This window comes from Fusarium vanettenii (genome assembly GCF_000151355.1).
Source record: "Fusarium vanettenii 77-13-4 chromosome 5 genomic scaffold NECHAsca_5_chr5_3_0, whole genome shotgun sequence".
NCBI lineage: Eukaryota > Fungi > Ascomycota > Sordariomycetes > Hypocreales > Nectriaceae > Fusarium > Fusarium vanettenii.
Window position 1 is genome coordinate 2131558 of NW_003315878.1, and position 24618 is coordinate 2156175.

General features: G+C 51.1%; 9 protein-coding genes across 9 annotated transcripts; 3 read left to right on the forward strand and 6 right to left on the reverse strand.

Annotated features, from left to right (window-relative positions):
- Positions 1–203: 203 nt before the first annotated feature.
- On the reverse strand, positions 204–1022 carry NECHADRAFT_61450 (uncharacterized protein). The gene is made up of 2 exons (XM_003051343.1): positions 847–1022; positions 204–790 (listed from the first exon to the last, which is right to left on the reverse strand). The coding sequence occupies exon 2, from the start codon at positions 781–783 to the stop codon at positions 220–222; it is 564 nt and encodes a 187-aa protein (XP_003051389.1). The 5' UTR covers positions 784–790; positions 847–1022; the 3' UTR covers positions 204–219.
- Positions 1023–4195: 3173 nt separating this feature from the next.
- NECHADRAFT_80806 (uncharacterized protein) lies at positions 4196–4987 on the reverse strand (the record flags this gene model as incomplete). The annotated part of the gene is made up of 1 exon (XM_003051344.1): positions 4196–4987. The coding sequence occupies one exon, from the start codon at positions 4985–4987 to the stop codon at positions 4196–4198; it is 792 nt and encodes a 263-aa protein (XP_003051390.1).
- A 972-nt stretch (positions 4988–5959) lies between these two features.
- On the forward strand, positions 5960–9225 carry NECHADRAFT_80807 (uncharacterized protein; the record flags this gene model as incomplete). Its single annotated transcript, XM_003050946.1, has 2 exons — positions 5960–7976; positions 8036–9225. The coding sequence occupies 2 exons, from the start codon at positions 5960–5962 to the stop codon at positions 9223–9225; spliced, it is 3207 nt and encodes a 1068-aa protein (XP_003050992.1).
- A 3034-nt stretch (positions 9226–12259) lies between these two features.
- Positions 12260–13791, forward strand: NECHADRAFT_80808 (uncharacterized protein; the record flags this gene model as incomplete). Its single annotated transcript, XM_003050947.1, has 2 exons — positions 12260–12299; positions 12356–13791. 2 exons carry the CDS (start codon positions 12260–12262, stop codon positions 13789–13791), a joined length of 1476 nt encoding a protein of 491 aa, XP_003050993.1.
- Positions 13792–15414: 1623 nt separating this feature from the next.
- NECHADRAFT_61453 (uncharacterized protein) lies at positions 15415–16245 on the reverse strand. The gene has a single exon (XM_003051345.1). It carries the CDS (start codon positions 16233–16235, stop codon positions 15504–15506), a length of 732 nt encoding a protein of 243 aa, XP_003051391.1. The 5' UTR covers positions 16236–16245; the 3' UTR covers positions 15415–15503.
- Positions 16246–16827: 582 nt separating this feature from the next.
- NECHADRAFT_80810 (uncharacterized protein) lies at positions 16828–18219 on the reverse strand (the record flags this gene model as incomplete). The annotated part of the gene is made up of 1 exon (XM_003051346.1): positions 16828–18219. One exon carries the CDS (start codon positions 18217–18219, stop codon positions 16828–16830), a length of 1392 nt encoding a protein of 463 aa, XP_003051392.1.
- A 628-nt stretch (positions 18220–18847) lies between these two features.
- Positions 18848–19417, forward strand: NECHADRAFT_93876 (uncharacterized protein; the record flags this gene model as incomplete). The annotated part of the gene is made up of 4 exons (XM_003050948.1): positions 18848–18991; positions 19038–19151; positions 19208–19328; positions 19386–19417. The coding sequence occupies 4 exons, from the start codon at positions 18848–18850 to the stop codon at positions 19415–19417; spliced, it is 411 nt and encodes a 136-aa protein (XP_003050994.1).
- A 259-nt stretch (positions 19418–19676) lies between these two features.
- Positions 19677–21811, reverse strand: NECHADRAFT_41810 (uncharacterized protein; the record flags this gene model as incomplete). The annotated part of the gene is made up of 3 exons (XM_003051347.1): positions 19677–20747; positions 20799–21702; positions 21753–21811. 3 exons carry the CDS (start codon positions 21809–21811, stop codon positions 19677–19679), a joined length of 2034 nt encoding a protein of 677 aa, XP_003051393.1.
- A 1531-nt stretch (positions 21812–23342) lies between these two features.
- On the reverse strand, positions 23343–24170 carry NECHADRAFT_18440 (uncharacterized protein; the record flags this gene model as incomplete). Its single annotated transcript, XM_003051348.1, has 4 exons — positions 23343–23464; positions 23515–23582; positions 23632–24014; positions 24054–24170. Coding segments are annotated over 4 exons (690 nt in total), but the record flags the coding sequence as incomplete, so codon positions are not given.
- Positions 24171–24618: the final 448 nt, after the last annotated feature.

The following is a 24618-nucleotide window of genomic DNA, read 5'->3' on the forward strand; positions in this document are numbered from 1 at the left end:
CTGTTCAATAAGCCCAAGCCCAAGACCGAGGAGGGGATCACTTGCTAAATCACGTGCGAATACGAGCCGAGGATGTGCTGCATTCAGAAAGTGGGTAACGAGAGATGATGTGCTGCGATACCGAGGTTTGGGCGCTGAGAACAGATATCATCAAAGAGGCTAGAGATAAGAAACATGACAGTTAGCTCAATATGTTGGAGGATGTGTGAAGAATCGCTTTCAATTGACATATCCTTTCATAGCCTCAGCCAACACTTTGTGACAAATTTCACGATGCACATCATTCGACGTCCGAGAAACAAAGGGCATCACAAGACGGTTGGCCTCGATGGTCACCTCCTCATACAGCTCCCACTCCTCCCCCAGCGTCCGTTCCGTACTGGGAGTGTTTCCAGCCTCAATTGGAGATCCCGCCGACGATGAATCTTGGCGCGGACGGACTACCCACTCAGCCCAGACCACAATGCCAGCCGTAGCGTTGGCACGCGATCGGATGCCATGCGGGGTGCACTGAAAGACGGTCGGCCACCTCGTTTCCTTCCGTAGACCGGGGGCCAGCGTGATGACTTCGTGGATCTCAAAGGTGCGGAGGGTGTTGTCTGGAGGACCGAAGAAGGGGTCGCTGGTGATGCCGTTGATATCTGTGGGCTTCTCCGTAAAGTCTGCGATAACTGGATTGCTCTGGAGGGTTGGTGTGTATGTCTGGATGAAGTTGAGGACAATCTCGGGTGGCAGGGTGTTTGGGATGGGGATGGAGATGAAGAAGCGATACTGTGACCGCATTGCAAGCCTGAGATGTTGTCGTCAGTGTCTCACTAGTCAATCGCGTGTAGCCATTCGAAGTACCTGAGTCAGGGTGTTTCACTGGTAGCGTATGCGTTGTTTTGGCAGCTTTGTGAGGGTGCTGCTGTGGCCACTGCCGATCACGAGGGGCAAGTGACGTCAATGAGCGAAATGAAGCTCTTCATCAGCGGAGTCGTGATGTCTTGGTTCCAGACGCGCTGCACACGCGTACGATGCAGCCTCATGAAATCGTGGGTACAGTCAGAAGTCTAATCCCAATCCCGAGACCAAGAGGTGGGGGCGGGAGGCTACGGAACCTTCCTCAAGACCGACCGAGTCGGTTAGTCGAACAAGCGGGTATATATGCTTAACGCGGCGTTACTAGGTACAAAGATACCTAGGGTAATGATTTTCATTGATTGATTAGATATTTCCCTCACGCCACAAACACGAGCAGCGACATGCTGAATACGGCCACGACCCATGTTGCCACGGTTGACAGCTCCGTCAATGAAATGGCAGAGCTTGTTGATCCTCCTGATCCTCCTGCTCCTGGATATCCTGACGGCGTTGGTGTCGCGTAAACCTTTGCAAAGAGGACGTCGCCGTCTTGTCTCCCTGTGATGCGCGTGCTGTTCTCGCTCACAATCTCGCCCTCAAATTCAATATCGATGTCGAGATCCATCCTCCAGAAGTTATCGTCGTAGTTCTCGAACTCGCGAATCTCCTGGAAATTAGACCTCTCAAAAACTTCCGACATGACAAACGTGAGGTCCTCGTACTTTCCGCAGACGGCCTGCCGATCGCTTATGTACGGAAGACCCCCCTTGATTGTCTGCTTCAGCGAAAAGGTCATTGAATCCGCCCCAATGTCCTTCATCTCGGCTTTGGCGCCCCTGTTGAGCCAGACAGTTGGAGTCGTGGTGTTGAGGTAATCATTGCCCTTGGGGATCTTGCTGGCCGGAAGGGGTTTGAAAAGGACTCCAACGCCAGTGGTCTGATTGTACGCGCAGACATCGCTGAGGGTGAAGTACTGGCTGTAGCGAACGTCGTAGCGGGAGTTGTAAGGGGCATACATGTTGTCGGCAGTGGGAGGGACATTTGTGTATTCTGCCGAGGCTGAGAACTTGTCGTCATCCCAGTCGGTAATCTTGGTGTCCCAATAGACGCGTGTGGTCTGTTGCTCGTCTGTGGAATCCGAGTTTCGATAAAGGGCATCCGAGCCAGTAAAGGCGAATGAGCCGCCATACGAGCTCTTGGATAGAATAAAGTCGCTTGACCTGATCTGAATCCATCGCTGATAAACGTCGATGTAAGGACCTCGCGATTGGTTGGTTTGGTCCCCAGGTTGAAATCCGTATAGGTTCCAGTGGAAGGGGTTGACATCGGAGCTGTTTCCTCTGGGCGCTGCCACGAACAGAGCTGGATAGGTGTACTTCTTCTCATCGTCGTCTTTGTTGCCGCAACCATTGGCTCCGTTGATCTCCCACACCGTGCTGTCCTTGATGCGATGTCGAACTGTGATGGTGCCGTTGTAGTAGATGCCTGGGAGACCGTAGAGCATCTCTCGCTCCTGGAGTTGTTGACAGCCGCACTCTCCTAGACCGCAACTGGTCTTGTCACTCAAGCCGGTGGGATACCTATAGCGGTCAACGTAGCCAGAGCTTCCGCCACCCGATGACCCTCCCGATGACCCCCCAGAGCTACCGCCATCAGAGCTTCCACCTCCACTGCTGCCTCCACTGCTTCCCCCACTATCGTTCGAGTCGCCTCCTCCTCGTCTAGCCGCAGCCAGGCCAAAGAAGTGCGAGGACAAAAAGCAAAGAACCGAAGCAGACAGATCAAGGCGCATTTTGACAGAAAATGATGTAGAAATTAAGATAAATAACTCACGTTGGGCGTGTCTAACCATTTAATATGCGCGTCGACTCATTGTGTGAGGCGGTGCACTAACACTGCAGATCCCTCTATCCCTGTCAAGCTTATGTTCAGCTCTCAACAGGGATTCAGATCCTAATATGAGCTTGTCTGTTCTGACCTCTCACATGGTCTGGATCGTTGAGATGCCAAGAAGTGGCGGTTTCACGGGACCATTAGGTCGTGAAAATCTTACCCGACAATCAATCAAGTATCGCCCGATTGTTATGGCCATCTGGTGGCTGTAACTGGAGACGCAGGTGGGAAATGGCTTAATATTTCCTGCATGGATTCGTTTTTCGTATTACAGGGCTCAGGCCTCAGGGGTTTCGTATGCGAAAAGGTGATGTTCTTCTCCATCGACCCGTGGCTGTGCTCCTCACAGGCTCAAAGAGAAAATGATTCGCCCTTGTGAAGTTGTTGGCAGGGGACTTGACGATCGGTGGCAAGAAATGACAGATGCCTTGTCAAAGCGTGAGTAGACTAGGCAGATTATGGGGAAGAAAATACGGACTACCAGTACCTTATACTTAGTCAATAACTAATAATTAAAGTCCCTGTCACCTGTATAGAAGAATATGAATGCCAGCTCGTAAAGAATTTGAGCAAGCAGGGAAGTTGATGATACGTGCAGGAAATTTACGAAAGGTGCATAACAGAGAGAAGTCGAGGCCCGTTGTCACACAACCTTTTCAGCCTTACCGTAGCATGGATGGGGTAAAGGCCGAAAGCTGCTGATGCCCCGATGCATTAGACTCTCTATCATGTTTAATTCAATATAGTGAGGCGATAGATGCAGTTCGCTTTGCAGAAGTTGATTTTCCACCACTGAGAATGAAGATCCGATCCCAAACGGCGACATGACTCCTTCCATGCCGACTTTTAGGAGCAAAAGCTTTGAAGTAACTCTGAATACAAATCAGAACGTGAGTTTACTATTTTTTTTTTATGAACGTCGGAGACGGTTAGGTTTATTTATCTCGCTGATCCTCACGGAGCTGTCCATGTTTCAACTTCACGATACTTCAGCCCGACGGTCACAACGACACCATCAGAACTGACTACAGAGCTCCAAGGTTGGAAATAATGTCGTTTACTACTAATTACCACTTAACTCAAAAGAATGGAACTATGGATGCATGCCATGGCCGTATCATGATTCATAACCCATGCAGCCTGAACGCCTCCAAAACATGAACAAATGGCAAAAAGAATGGATTGCCGTCAGCAAGACTCGAACTTGCGTTTTCAGTGCTTCAAGAGAGCCACAAACTGATGTACTAACCCCTATACGATGACGGCTCGTGTGGTGTTTGTTGAAGGGTGTTGCTGTGTTAGACACTATAGCCTCTGTCCGTGAGCTGGTCCGGGAAAAATAACCTCCGACCTTCTCACAACTGACTTTTTCATGTGATATCTGTATTTCTAGAAGCTGTAGCTCGTCTACAGCCGGTTCCTTTCCGCGCTCAGCAGGGCAACCTGATTGATAACCAGTTCACCTCCTAACAGCAAAGGCAGGTGTGATTTTGAGGTCAACAAAATAACGAAGATCTTCTGAAAGACTCTTCTTGTTTTCCTCTATAATCTTGTAAAGCCCTTCGTCCGTAATAAACTCGCCCTCTCCCATCTCAAAACGCATCTTCTTGCGATTCCAGATCACGGACCTCCCTCGACTGCTGTCAACTTCCCACAGCCCCTCAAAGTCTGGCTGTTCTCCGACAATAACAAATACGTCATGTGCATGGTTTATTAGTGAGAGGATGCGAGGCTCCACGTCGTCCCTTCGAAAAGCCATCTCGGATATCGCAACGCGTTCAGGTCTTCTTTCGGTTAGCCTGATCCTTCCCCCGTCTGATGTTAGATTGTCCTTCGAACATTGGTTCTGACACGCCCTATCGAAATCTGTAATCTGGTTGACTTCGACATATATTATGTCGTGTTGAGGGTTAAACGGTCGCACGAAAGTGTCGTCATTGGCTTGCGGAGATCTTCTAATGCCATGCTCGCGAGCCCATTTCAGAGCGACCAAATGAGCTTCGTGATTGACAAGTATGAGAGGCAAGTGGTCCACCAGGATCTGTATCATCCATTCAGGACGAAAGTCAACGCAGACGTTTGGCAGATGTTGTGAATAGTCCTTGTCGCCTGGCTGGATCTCTCGTGGGTGCCAAAGCCCTTCTCTGTGTCGGCACAGAGCGGGTCCTATGACTGGCAGGGCGTGTTCCCATATCTGGATGCGCAACTCTGGAGGAAGCTTTGGGAAGAGGGTGAATGAGGGAGACATCATTGTGTACTGATGTAGGGTAAATATTCTAGTGTTCCGTCGGCTGTGATGTCGTTGTTGACAGTTCCTTATTTCTGTGACCAAGAACGGGGGCTCTTGCGAGTGAATAAAAGCTGAAGAAATAATCAATAACTGGAGAGATGAGGCCAGATTTATATTGTTCATATTCGCATGGGGATTGTGCAGTGTAGGCTCAGTCATTGTGACCCGATACAGATGTTTCCGGCTCCATGTAGCACGGGCATTGAACCTCGAAGGAGAGGGGTGGTTGTTCAGCAGGCTCTTGGTGAAGTTGGTGGCGCTTTCAAAATAAACTACCAACTACGAAAACAAAGAACAGAGCTGTTGAACAAGTCTATCTAGTTATCAGGCCCAGTTGAGAACAAAGGTCGGAGGCACCTCATTTGAGGCCAAGACAATGCCTTCTTTGACGCCTTGAAGCATCGGGTGAAGCAAGGACCTAACAAATGCACTCCATCAATTTGCGCCTGCTCACCGAAGGGAGATTTCCAACCTCCATTTACAGTCTAAAACCTTAGAGTTGAGCCTAGGATGATGCGAGGACAGCAGCAAAGGGTGGTGAAATTATGGCATCGATGTGCGGCTGCATGGTGGAACACCCCAGCCAGACCACGAGGCCAAAAAATGCCATGCTCTATCCTTGGGGATGTTAGTTTCAGCCAGTAACTAAACTATGACAATAGTTTAGGATGATTTATATAATCCATTGTCTTACGTGAAGGTTGTACAAATCCCGGTCCAGTCGTACGTGCAGGACGAAGGTGATCCTCAGCCTGATTCTTCACTGCAAAATTGGTATGATTCTTCGCAGCCAGCTCAGCCTGATTCTTCACAACCAACCACACATTAAGAACCCCGCTCTGCTGAGGCTTCCCCGCTCGATGTAATCTTACGACGGCAGTACTGAAAGGTGCTTGATGGTAAAAACCTACTACTTGCACAAATCCAGCTGATATGGCCAGCTCTCTCGTCAACAAGCTGGTTGCTAGCCTAGCTAGCGCCCAGAACGAGGTTTCTCTCGCAGCCGCCAATCTCAACCTTGATTTTACCCTCATCAGGCTGGAGGCCCCCAAGGAGTTTAGAGGCGTCGACAACAGCCTCAGCGATGTGCGAAGGGATAATGCCGAGAGAGGTTCACTCCACCGAACTGCCCGCAAGTTGGGTGCCCTCTTTGATGGGGTTCCGCCCCCAGCCGAACACCTCTTATCAGCCTATGGCAAGCGCGTGTCCGAGATCTGCGAGCGGAAGCATATAGACCCCAAAGAGCGAGCCAGGCACGGCATCTTCTCTCAATTTGTCGGGCCTGACTCGGCCAGCTTGTGGGCAGCAGCGACCTCTGGCACAAATGCGATTGCCATTCATCTGCTGGCATCTATGATTGCCGGAGTGTTTGACAGTGCCGAGTCAATCGCTCTTTGGTTGCAGCTTATCGAGAAGAGGAAAGCAGAAATCGAGAGCACCATTGACAAAGAGAGGGACGCGGTCAAGGCTATGGCAACGGCACTGGCAACCCAGCAAGAATTCACGAGAGATGAGCTAGCAGCCTGGGACAACAGTGCTAGATCCTGGATCAACACAGGGCATGCAGCGATGGCTGAACAACGAAAAGTCGCTCTCTTGTATTCCGATGAGGCTGGGATGCCGGTTAACAGTTCAACCGATCCATACGAGAGCGTCATCGCGGCCTGGAGGGATGCAATGTCTTCAATGGATTCCCTTATCCAGGGCATCCCACAGAGGGTCCGGAATGGTGCTGTTCTCTTGGCTATCAATTCCTGGCACTTGTATCCGGACCTATGTATCTTGAGCCGTGGGCCTGATGTCATTCATCAGAAAGATCCACTCGTTCTTGGCTCTGGGATCCTGACGGTGGACGTTGAGAGACCCTCTGAGACCGGTGGCAGCGTGGTATGGTCCCTGCCACTGGCCTATTTGAGGTACTACGGCGAACCTGTCGTCGTTAATCGTACCCTCAGTGTGGACTCTACGCGGATATCTATGGATCAATTCCGGTACGTCCTACTTGGATGTGTCTTCGCCACCTGGACAGGCTTCGGCGGGTCAGTCCTAGACGACATCAACCTTATGGCTCGATTGCTGGATACCTTGCGCTCACCCGAGCGATCAACGCAAGACTCAACCAAGCGCAGAGCGCAATTGTACCGAATGAAGAGGATCACATCTCAGAACTCCTGGATTGGGCAACTTCTCATGGCTGCAGATGATATCATATCCGGAGATGATGTTGAGAGGGAGACTGCTATCAAATTGGTCAACCACGGTCGTCGTCACGCCAAGTTTCTCTGTAAGCCCGAGGATTGTCCTCCGCCATTCTTTGGTCTGTCCTACATCCCGTCTTTGTTCGCGTTGCTGAACAGCCCTGAAGCATGGATAGGATACCTAAGACAGCTCGCGACTGACCGAGGCTTGTCTGGCGATAATTATGTCATCAGGTACTATCTTCGCTACGGAAGCCTCGATTATGAATATGCCACTATCAAACCTGTCAGTGGAGAGTCCGAAGTAAGCAATCAGTTTGGGTTCATTCGACGACCGAAGCCACCAACAACCCAAAGGGAGGCGAGGCACATGCGATGGATTCCAATAACAACTAAACAACCATCTTGCGATTGTGTGGAAGCTTGCTCCATGGGAGGGCCTGCGCCATCCCGAGGAGAAAGAGAAAAAACATCTCATTTCATGCGATTGGGCCAGCAAAAAAAGGGCCCTGACACGATCTGCTCTTGCCGGGCGCATGGAGGCTGTTCGGTGACCTGTCATTGGGACCTGACAAAAGAATGTCTCTCTGGTGAATCGAGTCTTATCAAGGATCGCATGAGCTACATTCACGGTAGAGGAGAAATCTGCTTGCCGGTGCACGACATGGACATAAAATCTTATCCAGCGAGCGTGCGAGCGGATTTTGGGAACGGGACAGATTTCCAGGCCGCCCTGATGCAACTCGGAAGTGGTGAGTTTTTCACTCTATACAAATACTTTGTCAGGCTCGTGAGGTTAAGAAGTTACCAGGACAAAATGGAAGAGATATCTTCGTAAACCTTGAACCTTACGCTGGCGATTATGACAAAGCCGCGATATTTATAACGGGTCCGACTCATTCGCAACGGCCGAGACTGGAGCGAACTCATAACCCCGACTATCTCATCACAGGGGAGACATTTCAAAAAGCCTTTCAGCCTGACCAACTTAATCACGACCTTCTGACGGAATGGTTCCTCACCAAGCTTCTAGCAAAGAATCCCGGCTTTGTCCAACCGCTTCGAGCCTGCGCTGCGGCAGGTGAGATGTATTCACGCCTGCCAGAAGCCACCGTCGACTCTTCAATTGTCGCCCGCACGTCACTCACTGATGCCCGGTGGTTTTCAAGAGCAGATATGGGTAAGGATTTCCCACTGTCGAGGCCCGAGGCGTTTGCCTGCATCGCCATGTTTGATTCGGGCCGCATCTACGACACTGGGTACCTGCAAAATGTCTTCGCCATGACTTATGGCAACTCCATCTTTGTCGCTAGTCCCATGATGGCTGATCCATACGAAACGCCCGTCGAGACTGAAATCAAACGTGTTCCCGGCAACATAGGACAGCCGGGGTTGTCCTTCCTCATCCCACCACCAGAGCCACGGATCCGAAAGTCAAACCCCGAAGCTTGGACTGTTCTCAGCCACAAGCCATTTGAAGGACAACTCGAGGACAACTTTTGGAAAACGTCGATGCACTTGACCCTTACTCAGTACCAGCCCGGGTTGCGTGGTTTGTACCACGATGAACACTTCATCGATGAAGGGAGTGCCCTCCGGGAAACTCTGGTCCAAGTCTACGACAGCTCGGAGTGGGTATGCGATCTCGACATCCTTTCGGCTCTCAGTAACCCTCTGGTATCCCGTGTCAGATGCAGTGACCAGGACCAGCACACAGCGCCTCAGACGATTCCGGACACCTTTCCGCAAACCGCCACGGTGGACAACTGGGAAGAATTACTTACACCACCCCTTGATGCCGGGTTCTCTGTTGTTCGAACATCTGGGAACTGGCTGGGACGGCTCGCTGCCGTGGGGGTTAGCATCCGCTTAAGGAGACGTGCCGTTATTCTTCCGAAACAGCCATGTTGGTCTTGTGTTGAGACTCACTTGAGAGGATTGAAGCCTTCTCGCGATGATAATTTCGACGCTGATGCTTTGGACCCTGTCCTGATCTTGTGAAGCTACAGGGGAAGCTAGAATCGAGGACACGGCGCAGCGGGTGGCATTATGAACGGCTTGAGAGTTACAGAGAAAGGAAATTTGTCTCACCAGTATGAAGGGAGGTGTAAGGACTAAATACTTTCGTAGTAGTATACAATTTGTTCAGCGCGAGTGTGCGTCATCAAAACTCACCAGCTGTACAATGTGACTATACTTAGGCGCAACACCTCATTCAAGGTCGGCCTTGAATGGTGTCAAGTAAGAGAGCAACTCTGCGACATCTCGACGCTGCCAGCAATCAAAACTTTGAGAACTGTGACTTCCTGGAAATCTCTTCATCATCGTGTTAAAAAGTCAAGGAATTTCTGCTTTAATTCAAATGAGTCAAGAGTCTTTCCGGATCACTGGGTAGAGAAGTGAGGTGTGAACATGTCACAGTTCTCACAACCAACCGGGCGCTCCAGGTAGTAGACGGAGCGAAAGCCCGTTTCGTAGGCATCTTGGACATGGGAATTTAAGCCGGAGCCGTAAATCATGCCTCGAAGTTGAAAACCGGCGAACATAGCATCGCATTAACCCACATGGTGCTGAACAACGTCCTCTCAGGATATACCGTGATGGGATGGAGCCCGAGAGACAGCAACCTTAGTCTAACAGACGTTGAAAATGACAAATGGTGGTTCGCGCATGTGGCGTATCTCTGTCTTTCGGAGGCATCCTACAAGAGAGGGGAAATGTAGCGACGGCTGTCTGGGCGCTGATATTCGGTTGCACTAAATGATCTACTATGACTGGCAGCGGAATTGGAATATGTTGTCGCCCGTCACGGCCGTGGCATACTGACACGCTCAACCAACGCGATGAACAGGGCTGGCTGTGGTGCTTGGCATATTGGTGTGCATCTTTTGCTGGTCCTGCTCACGACGGCGCGTGTTGCGCAAAGAACGAGTCATTCCACGCTTGAAAGCGTATGGCAAGCGGTTACGCAGAGGTGTCGCCTCACGCTTGGCGGGTGATGGAGGGATTAGATGTCGTGAGGAAAACAAAGTGAAAGAATGGGCCAGGTCGACCGACAGGCGGGATATCGGGATCTCCCGGTGGCTTCCACTCCAATCAGCAGGTGTCGGCATGAGGGGCTAGATCATCTTGTTTATCGAACGAGGCCCGAAGAGGGATCTGTCAGTCGGACATGCTAACCACCTCTTGTCCACGGAACATGATGAATTGGGAAACGCGCTTACAGGCACGGACACGTCAGTTGCCTTGTTCAGGTCTTGTTGGGTTGATGCATCTCGAGTGGGCGCTAAGAAAGAGGATCTGCAGAGTATGGCCACCTTGATGGGAGCAATGGGAGAGCTACCCTGAACAATGTGCAGTTTTACAGGATGAGAATTGCTGCGGGATGAATCAAGGGGGTTTGCTTATCATGTATTAATCAGAAAATGATATTAAAGTCATGATATTCAGTGCCGTTGTTACATGTTTACTATCCTTCACCGACATGGCGAAAGGATGGAATAGCATCACTTTAACACAATGAGGGGTAACATCACCAAACACAAATTGACCATGACGTTATCCCAGCAGCCTCAACCGTCAATTTCAGGTGGACAAGAAAATAAACCCGGTCCCCAATGCGTCGACTACTTGTGGGTCAAGGCGCAAAGCAAACAATTGCGCATGGGGACGGGATGGGATGGGATGGATGCTGCACCTCAACGCTACCCGGGTTGCCGGTTCGTGGGGGAGGGATGAATGGCGGTGTGCCACGTACAACACCAAGCGCAGACGGGAGAGTCAAGAACCTGGTAGTTCATCTATCACGGCTATACTCGAGACATTGGGGGTCATGTCCCAAATGTGTATCTTTGTGAGAGCCTTGCGCAAGAAATGACAATTGTGTTTACGTATGGACTACAGCTGCCTGAGAATGGCTGAGAACGAAGCCCAACTTACAGTGTCCTATACCGGAATGGGCCGTGTCCAGCCTCTCTCGCGCCAGTATACGCCAGCCTCAACAGATGAGACAATTTCTCGCAGCTATGGTGCCCGCTCCAGGTCACGGTGACACTTTGACAAAGGCTCTTACGATCTCATGTACCCATTGACCGAGTTGAATAAACGCCCAGAATCGAATCCCAGTTGATGTGGTGCCAACACCCGCAGTCTTAGCTCCGGGTGTGCACTCTTTCTAGCTCCCCAGCCACTGTTTTTTTTATGACCCCAGGCCTCGCCTGATGTTCCGATGCGGGCGCCAACAAAAAAAAACATCCAGGGTCTTTCACTGTTAGTGGCCCTAGTCTTTGGCGGGGGAGAAAAGAAGGGTCAATCATCTGACATCTCAAGCAAGAGGTATCAAAACAACTACAGACGAACCGGCAAAAGAGCCGCTGGTAAACAAAGACCCCCAAACAATTTATCCTATGAGGGCATTGTTTATTTTCGGCCCCGAGGCTCTATTCGCCGCCAGAGCACAACTCTTGCAGCACCTAGACAGCCTTGACTTTGGCTCTGCCACTAACCACCAGCGCGCTAGAGTGCGTGCTGCAGGGGTTGCCTGTTGCGTGCATTCTCGCTCTGAGCTCAGGCCGTCGAATGACCTGTCATGCACGGCCGAAGGACCCTGAGCTTTTCTTTCTCGCGCTTGCGGGGGTGGGATAACCTACCAGCCTGGTCCAACTTTGACGATCATCAGTCGTGTGCCCTCTCGTGGAACTCCTCCATTGGCCGCCCGCTACACGTTCGAGGGTTAGAGATTCCCTTGCCAGTTGTGGCGGCCGGGTCTCTTGAGGGGAAGCCTGCACCCGGTGTGGCATGATTGACTACGAAGCTGTCGTGAGTCGACCTTGTGAGGCACTCGGTCAAGACTACCGGCATGGTCTAGGATATAGCAGCAACCGGCTATATAAGACGTGACATCTTCACAATGTTGAGAAGAAGAATAATCCTTCACTCAAGCCTTCTACAACAACTACAAGCTTGAACGAGCAGCAAAACCAAACGCATTCCACCTCTACCCGCACAATTCACAACTCGCCTATCTACACTCAACATGGCTTGGTTTGACGACTCCTGGGATGTCCAAGAAGCCGGTAAGCATATCATTCTCGACTAGGGGGTGGTGTGTCCACACGCTAATAAACCCTAGATGTCGCTTCCGCCCAAAAGTACGGCGATGTTGCCCAGCAGGCCATTGCCCTCCTCTCCAAGTTCAAGACCGAGGCCAAGACCGTCCACGACCTCCTGAAGCACCTCTCGGAAGCCGCTGCCCAGATCGAGGCTCTGGAGAAGGCCAAGGCTGATCTTGAGGCTCAGCTCGCCACCCCCGCCGCGAGCGAGGCTGCTGAGGAGGCTCCCGCCGCCGAGGAGGAGAAGGCCGTCGAAGAGACCCCCGCCGAGCCCGAGAAGGTCGCTGAGGAGGTCCCTGCTGCTGCTGAGCCTGAGGAGGAGAAGCCCGCTGAGGAGGAAAAGGCCGCCCCTGTCGAGGAGGTCCCCGCCGCTGAACCCGAGAAGGCTGCCGAGGAGGAGAAGCCTGCCGCCGAGGCTGAGGTCGAGAAGCCCGTCGAGGCCGAGCCCGAAAAGCCCGCCGAAGAGGCCCCCGCCGCCGAGGAGGAGAAGGTCGCAGAGCCCGAGAAGGTTGCCGAACCCGAAGAGAAGCCCGCCGAGGTCGAACCCGAGAAGGTCGTCGAGGAGGCCCCCGCTGCTCCCGCGGAGGAGAAGCCTGTCGAGGCCCCGGTCGCCGAAGAGAAGCCCGCCCCCGTCGAGGAGGAGAAGCCAGCTCCCGCTGAGGAGAAGGCCGCTGAGCCTGAGAAGGTCGAGGCCGAGAAGCCTACTGAGGAGGAAAAGCCCACAGAAGCCCCCGCCGCCGAAGAGAAGCCCGTTGAGGCTCCCGTCGTCGAGGAGAAGCCTGCACCTGTCGAGGAGAAGGCCGTCGAGGCCCCTGCTGCTGAAGTCGAGAAGCCTGCCGAGCCCGAGGCCGCTAAGCCCGTCGAAGAGACTCCCGCTGCTGAGGAGAAGCCGGTTGAGGAGGAGAAGGCTGCTGAGAAGGTCGCCGAGGAGGAAAAGCCCGCTCCCGTCGAGGAGAAGGCTGCCCCCGTTGAGGAGACTCCCGCCGCCGAGCCTGAGAAGCCAGCCGAGGAGAAGCCCGCTGAAGCCGAGAAGCCAGTAGAGGCCCCCGCTGCTGAAGAAAAGCCCGCCCCTGTCGAGGAGAAGGTTGTTGAGGAGAAGCCCGTCGAGGTCGAGACACCCGCCGTTGAGGAGAAGGCTGTTGAGGCTCCCGTAGTGGAAGAGAAGCCCGCTCCTGTGGAAGAGAAGGCTGCCCCCGTTGAGGAGACTCCCGTCGCCGAGCCTGAGAAGCCAGCCGAGGAGAAGCCCGCTGAAGTCGAGAAGGTTGTCGAGGCTCCCGTTGCCGAGGAGAAGCCCGTAGAGGCTGAGCCCACAAAGGCCGAGCCTGTACCCGAGCCCGTCGCTGAGGTCAAGAAGGCCGAGCCCGTCGTGGAACCCAAGAAGGTCGAGACAATAATCGCCCAACTCAACGGAGCTGCCGCCCCCGAGGTCTCCCAGCTTGTTGCCCCCAAGGCCTAAGCTGATGCATATTTGAAGAAGGCATCCATGTTTGCTGAGCGAAATCTCATCAAACATATCCCCTTCATCAATTGACAACAACCAACAATGTTGTCTGCATCCCACAGCGGCTCTTGGGATCGGCCGAGATGAGCGACCACAGTCGTGTCTCATCGTCTGTTGGATTATACCCCCCACAAAAAAGGTCCCAGGTCACAGACGAAGTTTATGATTCACGATTTGGAAAGTCAGCTCATACCTGAGAAGAGGGCTTTGGACACTCATGGTCTCGCTGGAAAGTAGGCCTGCGTGCTTTGACTGCTCTTGGTGCTTTTGGGCGACATAGTTGAGGAGGAGTGATGTTTAAAATGTTGTACTAGCGTCTGTAGCCTTTGAATTTGCGTCTATTGATGGTAGCTTTCCATCATCAAACTCGTTGTCTCTCTTGCATGTGATGCTGAACGATGATGATCTAAGTCAGTCATATTTTGTGTTAGTAGTTCGTTAAATGAAAGAAGTGAATGTGGAGCAATAATTGTGTTCAACTTGTCCTCGTAGCCGATCGTTGATGAAGTGTGTGTTGCTGTCCTGGGCTTTGTAACCGAGACCTTCCATCGACACCAAGGGGACGATGGGAAAGCTAGGAACCGGTGGAGAAGGGCTTCGTATTATTCCCTTCCCGGGAATATTGACTTTCACGATTACCGCTTTGAAGAACGGGGACCTCTGTTGGCGAGACAGTCCAGGGCTCCAGGCCTGCATTGCGGCCCAAGGTGATCGACTCGACACCAAGCGTTTGAGCTTTGAAGGATCGATCTAACAGACTAGTTTCATGCAAAAGTCAGGGACAAGCTGAATTAAGAGGGTTCGGCTGATGGGCGATCTCTCGCCTATGTAGGGTTTAAGAGCCGAGGTGGAGAGGGCCACTGGGTCCATCTGGGGTCTCTGACCACGTATGGAGCATGAACTGTCGGTCACCGTTGTACGTTTACGTGCATTTTAATGCGAGAAATCAAGTTTACCGCGGAGAAACACACAAAAGGTACTTCAGACTCCTTCCACGCACAGGGGTTGTGATCCCGACGTGCCATGGTCTTGTGCTCATCTCCACACGCTTATACCGAAGGCGTTACTCATCATGGGTGATCCTCGTCAAGGTCCAACGCAATGACAGGATGCCTTGACCCGCTGGCGAGATGTTCTCCTCCAGATCAACATTTCTACGCTCATCATATCGGTAGATTTCAGTGTTAATAACCCATCTAGTATCTTGTGAGATGCAACACAGGTTCCTAGATCCAAGAGCCGGACTTTTACTACTGAGGAGAAGAACAGCCATTTTATGTTTTTAGAGAATCCAGAGATGTTGGATAGTGCTATAGAGGAGTTTATCACCTCATAGCACCGAGCGAGTCGCTACTGCGAGAAACATTCTTCCTTTCTACCTATTAATGGTGTCGTTACCGCAGTCGTGAAGTTACGTGTTGAATTCTTGGTTAATGGCAACTTCCTTCCAGATACTATGCTGGACAATATATTTTACCAATACGCATAAGGAGGTTTCAAGAAAGTTGTAACCATCACTATTTGCAGATAAAACTAGCATATTATGGACGAGAAGCTAGTTAATGACACAACGATCCAAAGAAATGAGTTGTTCTTATTAATGCTAATTGGTGCGGTCCCTTATGTCTACCTATCTGAACATCTGTATAATAATCAATCTCGAACGATTATAGATTCCAAGTCAGCTGCGTCTCGACACAACTCTTGCCCAGATCAGCCCATCCAAGCGCACTCCATTTCTCAGGATTCTCTGACGCTTCAGTGAAATGCTTCATGGCCAATACAGCCTGAGCTGCCCATCTCTCAGGACTCAAGCGCCCCACGCCAGTTGCCAACGGCGTCATGAGAATGCTGCGAATCTCTTCTTCTCCTTCAGGAGCTTTGCCGGCTCTTACGTCGCGGTTGTGGTTATCGACTGCACAGAGAAGACTCCAGATACATTCGTAGACAACTTCACGATCCCAGTTGGCGTCGGCGGGCATACGCATTGTTGGGCAGAGAGCAACTCGCTTCGTGCCCCAGACGTTCCGTGAGCGGGAGTGGAATTCGTCTGGGATACGGACTAGGGTGCAAGTGCCTGGAGGTGCAAACCCACGCCATTGCTCATAGAGTTTTGTTTGAGCAACACTTGTGAGGGCATGGTAGTCATCTCGAGGTGCAAAGGCGCGGGAAATAGCATCGTCGAATGCTCCGTCTAGTCGCCCGTACGAGTTTGCCGGAGACACGATAGTATCGAACTGGACAGATGACGGGAGTTGAGATAGAGCGTAGTCGTGAATCTCGATTGAGAATGTGGAAGGGAGTTTCCTGGCTACACGCGCGGCTTCAAAGGCATCGATGTAGCGTTCTTCCATGCAAAGGAGATGGATATGAGGGAGTGAGGAGTTGCTGGAGCCCATTGTGAATGACTGAAGCAAATCTGATAGGTAAACAATGTTGGATGACAGGGTGTTGCCAAGAGGTGGAAGGGTTGTTTAATGGATCTCTAGATGAATGAAACGGCCTCCCATGCTGTCATATTATAGTAATTATATGGATGAGGTGGCTGCCTGCTGTGCGGTCGACGTGTTCTTACTCGTGTACAGGGGTGGAGCTTGTCGATCATTGCTGCGCCCTGGGGCGGTGCTTTTGTGGCGTTTGCTCCGAGGGCATTCCCAACCACCAGGTGTGAGCCATATGCAGTGCTATTTTTGACATCTACTCGTATCTCGCAGTAAAAAGTCGAACCATCTTTCACTACTATACCTGTTAACTGTGGCACTTATCGTATAGATTCGGCTCATGTTAGGACGCTTTAGACTGCTAGTATCAAGGCCATTTTTAGGTAACAGTGAGTTACAAATAGAGGCACTTTGACATCGACGATCAAGTGTTGTTAACAGTATTTCATTTTACTTAAAAAAACGTTAGTTTGGCAGAAAACTTCAATCATTGAGTAAGTTGTGTATGCTACCGCAATCATCCACCTCAATTATTGCATCTAGCCTCTTGTTAGTTGTATGAGTCCATCCTGTATCTGGATGCCCTGTCAAACACATCCGGCCCCAGCTCCCGCGTGAGAGCTCCTTCAACTTCGCAGTCCCAGGTTGCTTCATCTCTATCAAGTGCCCAGGCTGCAAAAGCTTCTGGATTCTCCCCAAACATTTCCTTGCACGTCTTCAGACCCCTCAGCACGTCCTCGCAGAAATTGTGGCTCCATCCCCAGGCGACCTGGTCTGGGCGTGGAAGCATGAACGTAGGCCAATGCTCGTCCTTAGCTATCTGCTCCCACATGTGCATAGCATGTACTCGATAAGCCTTCAACTGCGCAATGTCTTCCTCGTTGAGGACTGAGTCGTGACACGAGTCAAAACAAAACACTTTTTCTCCGAGCTCTTCCACGCTCTGCCTGAGTTTCATCATCGCAGAGTACTTGGTGTCCCAATAGAACTCGCGTACATGGACCTGCAACTGAAACGACGTTGCCTGAAGTCTCCTGTCCACCAGTTCTCTGAACCAGCTACCAAGTGCGCGGCCGAGTTCAACGCGCCCATGGGCCTTGGCGAAACAAGCATTGCAGCAAGCATCCTTCAATAGAGTGTCCACGTTTGCACGGTACGGGTATCGGGCTTCGCGCAGGTGCCGGACTTGGAGACGAAAGTCCCTCAGCTCCTTCCAACGAGTGCACTCAGGGCATCGCACCATCCGCATGTCCCAGGCGAATGGTTCTATTGCGGCTGGACTGCCACCCCCAGGGAGAATATTTTCTACCGCCGGTGGAATCTCACAGCCTAGATAGTCGGAGACCCCCGGGAAGTACCTGTCTAGTTCTGTATAGAACAGGGCCGTGCGGTTAATTTCAACAGGTACTTTTGCATTCAAAAGTCCAGTTGTATCTGACCTCAGCTCTCCTCGGCGGTACTGGCACTCGAGGCATCGTCGGTCTTGTCGACTGATGGCGCGAAGCCTGATCCAAGGCTCATGGAATGTCCAGTCCTCCCTCACTTGTTCGTTCTTCACTACCGGTTCCCACGACGTTGCCTCATCTAGTAGTGGATCGTCTCGCGTAGGCTTCTTGTAATTTAGGCCCAGAACATATTTGTTTCCGAAACACCGGCGAGGAAGAAGACGAAGGCAGCTGGTGCAGGCCCAGCGAATGTCTTTGCGATGGCTTTGGCAACAGTTGAGCAGTACATAGGCGTCGGAAGGTTCGTCGGAGGAAGAAGGTCCTCCGTACTCCTCGAGAGTCTCTAGCTGCAAAAGACGTTCAGCAAAGTGCTCCTCTGTGGGACTAATGAGGAGGCGGAAATGCTTGCTTGTTTGGCTGAGCGATATGAGACCAATAGGATCTAGAAGGCGGATGAATGAGCATTGAAGCTCGATTGGAAATAAATCCAAAGGCATCTTTGTGATTGTTGGGTAATTGTAAGTTACGCTGGCGAGTTGTGATTAATTTGAGAAGAACAGAAATGTCACGAGCGGAAACAGGTGTTAAATGCTTGAACAAGTTAATGCATAGGGGGAAATGCCTTTATTCGCTTGGGGGAGTCAGAAATAGAATTTAGCATCTACGAACAAAGTGGGAACTTAAAAATAGAGTTGTTCAATGCGAGGCAGACGTGTCTTTGTTCTTAACAAAGGACGTTAACCAAGGGGCGCTATATTTAGTTACAGACACTTCTCTTGTTCAGACACGGCAAAGATCTTGAAACTTAAACACTGAGATCAAAATAGGCCTTCAAAAATGACAGATGATAGGCGAGTCGCACATCAGAAACCGGCTTTGGAGACAGGGGCTGTGCCATTGGGTGTCCTAGTCTGAGAATCGTCTTGAGACGTGATGACGTCGCAATTTGCTATGAGACTTTGATTGACGTCAGCATTTGAACATCTATAAAATATGTCTTTAGAAGAACAAAGCCCTTTGTTATGTTTACTGAAAAATCAAGCTCCTACGAGGGTATCTTTATCCTAGGTCTCACATCAACTTCGAGCTTTGTGGAGCTTGCTTGGGAAGGACCACATATTCAACATGCCGAACTACGAGGGGAAATGTGTCTGCGGCAATCTTCGATACACCGTTTCATTATCCACTCTTGACCAAGCCCGGACTTCTCTTTGCCACTGTCATAGTTGCCGGAGAGTATTTGGGACGAATTTCGGATTAACTACCAAGGTCAGGGTCATCAACGACAGGAGAGCAAGGCTGACAGCCTAGTTAGGTCCCGATCGATGGTTTTGAGTACAGTCATGGAAAACCAAAGTTATTCAAGCAAGGCAACGGCGTAACACGAGAATTTTGTGACACTTGTGGTGTGTTCATCTGCGAGTATGGTGTGAGTGATCAGATCTGGCATACGCTGCAACTCTACGTCAACTTAACCAAAGATAGGAGCAAGCGGCGGACAAGTTCCGTTACATCATGTGGGGGACGTTCGATGAGCCGGAAAAATTCCCTGCAAAAGGAGAATTCTTTTGTAAATATCGCACAGGGTGGATGCCTGAGGTGCCAGGTTTGTCACAGGACTTGAACTTAACACACAACATGCAAAGAATTAACAAAGGGGTAGGTTTGTTCCAAAAGAACGAGATTAAGGAATGATTGCAGATCCGGTAGACAGTTGGTAGATTGGAACCATGTATCGGCGGGATGACAAGTGAAGGAATGAGTGTCTAACGAGGAGTCATGTAATGGCCTGCATGAGAAAGTAACATGATTGAAGAATGATTTTTAAAAGTAACATGATGGTATCAATTAAATATCCTCGCTAAATGCACACCTTTACATGCATGGCAGAAAGTAATTAAGAATACATCCAGACATTGCCTCCTTTACAGGAATCCTAGCATATATCCAGGCCTTAAGCAGAGGCCTTGGCTGCCTGGACAATGACGTCGCTGGCTTTCTCGGCAACAACATACAGAGGCAGAGCGATGTAAAAACCAGGAATCTTAGGAAAGACACTAGCATCCACTACTCTCAAGCCATCAACGCCACGGACCTTGAAGTTGGAGTCGAGAACAGCCATGGGATCACTATCAGGGCCGATGGGGCAGGTGCAAGAAGCATGATGACCCCAAGCCTCATCCTTGAGGAACTGCTTGGCATCCGCCTCGCTAGTGACGTTGTTTCCAGGCCAAACTTCAGGGAAGCTTCCATCAAGAGGGATAAGACTGTCAAAAGCTCGGCGGGAAAACTCGAAGCCTTCGTACGTAGCCTGAAGATCCTTGTCGCCTTCCCCGTTGCTGTTGACACCCGTGTCGTAGTAGTTGAAGTTGATGATGGGCATGTCTCTGGGATCAGTCGACTTCAAAGTGACGGTGCCGGCGTTGTTACGGCTGTGAGCCTTGAGGATGATCCAGGCCCAATGCTGAGCATCGGCGAGAGAGTCAGAGGCGTAGCCAGGGAAGTATCCCTTGAACTTGGCTGGGGCACCAGAGATGAGCAGATCGGGCTCCTTTTCGGCGACAGAGGACTTGAGGACGACGGCGATGGCGATACCGTTTGTGGCGTAGACACCCTTGGTGATAGGCTCGATACCTTTCTTGTACTGCTCAAGGCAGGGATCGGGCATGGTCTCCAAGAAGGTACACTTGGACGTGATAACAAAGTCGCTAGTGGTCTTGCCAATGACGGTAGCTTCGTATCGGTCCTGCATGTTTGTTCCGACACCAGGAAGATCAACGAGCACGGGGATGTCGAAAGAGTCAAGCTCCTTCTTGGGTCCGATACCGCTAAGTTTGAGAAGCTGGGGAGTGTTGAAAGAGCCAGCGGAGACAATGACTTCACGCTTGGCCTTGACACTGCCAGATCCGCTGGACTTGGCTGAGGTGGAGCGAGGGTCGGCACGGTACAGGCTAGAGCCTTCCAAGAAGTCGACACCGGTGGCACGGGGCTTGGAGCCGGTCTTGTCGAAGGTGATCTTGGTGACCTATGATTTTGTTAGTAAAAGAGTTGACATTGACGAAGCGCGGGTACTTACGAGAGTGTCGAGCTTGATGTCCAGGTGGTACTTGCGCGAACCATCAGAGTTGACAGCATTGGCGGTATTGAGGATGAAATCCCTGGGGCCGCCACGCACAGAGTCAGTCATCGACAAAGGAACCTGGTAGAGTCCAGTCTTGCTAGTCTGACCGGGAGCGTTGATATCTCGAAGCAAGACCTGACCAAGTCCAGCAACGGTATTGAGCAGAAAGCCAATAAGGCTCTTACCCATGGCGGAACCAGCAGCGATGATTAGGGAGAGAAGCTTCTGGTCCTCCACAACCAGAGACAGAGATGTAAGCGACAGACCTAGCCAGCCTTTGAAGCCATGGCCGATGATGCTGCTTGGCAGGTACATGTTCTTCTCCAGCTTCTTGAAGTACGATCGCATGTTGGTCGGGTTCCAAGAGTCATCGCCAGTGAGACTAGCGATGTTACTCCAGTCACTATCATGAGCATAGATAGAAATAAGAGCATTATGGCGAGAGCATCCACCCAGCGTTCCAGCACGAGGATACAAAACACCAAGAGCCTTAGCATCAGCAGGAGGATCGAGACCAACGTAAAGACTCCCATCCGACTTTTCGTAGGTCATCTTGGAATCCCGCTTCTGCTGCTTGGCATCGGGGTAGTGGTTGACATAGTAGTTCCACCTGGTGTCCTCGAACTCGGTCGACATGAGGTGCAGAGCCGGGATCTTTTCCTCCCAGGCATCGCCAGAGTCGCCGCCTGCGTCGATTAGGAGGACTTTGTAACCGGCAATGGCGAGGTTGGCGGCTACAGGACCTCCTCCTGCGCCGGAGCCGACGATGACATAGTCATAGTCGGTAGAGGTTGTATCACGCTTTCCGATGAAGGGATCATGTCGAGGCTGATTTGAGGATGTCTTCCAAGGAACGGCGCTGTGTAATAGTCAGTATCGCTGTACCTCAATAGCATGGTAAGTGCTGACATGGATGAGGCCGAGTCGGCCAAGAGTGAAACGAGTGTGAGAACGAATGAGGAGCGCATTTTCAACGCGGAAGCTTAAACTCATGTACAAAGAAAGGAGTGACCAGTGGTAGGATGGGTAAAGAAATCTCAAAACATGGATAGGATGACCTCAAGCCAGCTAAAACAAACCAAGCTTGAGCCAAGAAAGCAACAAAAAGGTAAAAAAGGCAGGCAAACAGCTTGAAGATATCGGCAGTGGGTGGCACAGCGCTAGTTCCAGAGCGGTCTTTAAGGCAAAGCCACCGCAGGACGCTAACAGCAGGTGACTTTGTGGGAGTGCTTTCAAGTGCCGACCTCCCAGGGCATGTTTCACGAATCCGGGTTTGAATAATTAGTAGAGCTGATCGTCAGCCACGTACGACTCGTCGGAAGGTGGTGGTTAGCTGCCGGCCGAGAACGGAAGAAACGGCAGCCTTGATTTTCCTTTTCCTGTCAGCCCCTGGGTTGTCAAGCATGGATCCAGGGGGGAGATTGAGGGCTGTTGGGTACTGATGACGGTTGCTGTCGAAGTGGGTGATGTGCGTTGCAGGCGGAGCGTCTGTGGGCCATAGCTTACGCTGCTGGGCTGGGTCACAAGGCCAGGCCAAGCCGTTGGATAACCTGTGGGTAACCGTTTGCGGGTTCAAGCTTTCAAGGAAACTCGTTTCATTCTGTTATCTTCAAAGTTTGTGTAAATGGGGCTTGAGACACTCTCGTCCACAAGCCAGCCACATGTGCTGTTCACCGACCTCCCCTTATCGGTTGCGGACTTGACTCTCAGCCCCGACTCAAATTGTGTTGCAGTCGATCTTCATGACAGCCAAAATGAAGTGAAACCTCAATGAGCAGGTTAATGGATATGCAAACAGGGTCGGCACAAAGCTTGCCCAACCCAGGCAGAGACGAATGGAGTCCAGATGTCACCCAAATAGGGAGATCCCTGACCCTTGCAAGGCTAGTAGTGCAACGGCTTCACTCTCCACAGCCCCGTACTATACTCGACTTGGACATCTCCGAGCCTGAACAAGAAAACACTCCGCGACGCATGAACTTCGGCGAATGTAAAGTTCAAGCGGGGAAGAGCCAGGGGGATTGGACTAAAGGCTGGGCATCATGTTCCCCGGACGATCTTGGCTGCTTTTGAGCAAGTGCTGGGACAGGGTTGAAAGCCTTGCTGACGGTGTGCCAAAATGGATGAATACGAGAAATTAGTGACAGACGGCAAGATTACGTTGGATCCCGGGAGTCAAGTGCAGGCTACTGGTAGTATTGGAAGGGTGAGGAGATCCTCTCTATCTAGTCTATGGTAACGAACGCTGAAAGTAAAGAAATTGTAGCCTGAATTTCACACTGGCTCACGAGGAGTCACTGGCAGCTTCTCGGACGAGTGACGCCCATGGTGATGATGATAGTCAAACCTCATGTCGGTAAGCTCCATCGCAGACGTCTCATTCGGATTCTTAGAGACCCTCACTCCTTGACCCTGCGACAAGGCCTTAGAAGTGCTCTTCTGCGAACTCGATGCCTGCTTTCCTTCCGAGATGTTGGCATACTCCGACTTGCTTCTGGCCGTGGTGCCAAAGACTTTGGGGAAGACGAGACTGAACAGGGAGCGGATGGCTGGCATGCATGCGCAGAGGATGCCGACTGGGACTTCGATTGTGCTCCAGTAGCCGATTTCAACGTAGTCCTCTGTTGCTGTCAGTTATCTGATGCCGCACCCGAAGATGGGGAGCACTCACGTGTTACGTTGCTTGTTGTGGCATAACTTGCCAGTGACTGTAGTCGAACAATACTGACGATGGTGACACTGGAAATATTAGCGACTGTCTCCAAAAATAGATGGACCTGGAACATACAAGAATCCAACGCTAAACATGAGCATAATCTGAATCTTCTTCTTCCGGGAGAGGGAAAGCTTATAGAGTTCCCACAGCGGCAAGCACAGCGTAGCAACATCTAAAACAATGTTGAGAATGGCCGCCATCCAGCCTTGCATGTTGATGTTGTTGCATTTGGCTGGAAACTCCTTGTCCCAGGCCCTCCAGGCACCTTCGATGGGAGTGCATTGGAAGATTGAGACAAGCTCAAAAGCGATAAAGTAGGCGACATTGAGGCCGATCAGAATCCAACAGCCTAATCGGATATTTTTGCCGGGAAAGACTTTGAGGTAGAAGAGTAAAATCGATATTTTTGTCACGGGGAGAACTCCAAGGTAGAGGAGTTCATCCCAAAAGAAGAACTACACTCCTTATTAGATGTATAAATCGTTAAAGGTTACCAAGAAACTCACATAAAGAAAATCGGTAATATCGTCAGGATGCACATTCCAAATATCTTTACCCAGGCCAACTCTGGAGATAGGTATGGATATGGCGTTGAGGGGTATCATCATGAGCTAAAAGAGTCAGCATGGAACCAAGCGAGGTCAGGGTCGACATACCACCGCGAGAAGCATCACCCAGTCGTCAGCTCCCCAAGTCTGGGCTCGAACTGATACTCTGGCCATAACTCTCAGACCGAATCCGACGAGGCCGATGACGAGGAAGACAACGCCAAGGATCCATACTAGAGCTGTACGGTCTCTCGACGGCGCCTTGCACGTGTGCTTGGAGTAGCTCTGTACCACTGCGAATTGTTAGCGCACGCAATTTTAATCAGTAAAGAAACGTACAAAGAGACTCTCTAACTGTGCAGTTGGCGTGCACGCATAGAGAAATCTTTTCGTTCAACTCGACATTGGTGCAGATACAAGTGACGTTGGTCAACTCGCATGTCGACTTGAGCGTCTCCTGCTGGATGCATAGCAACTACACCGCATTAGCTGACAGGTGACCAACACAACC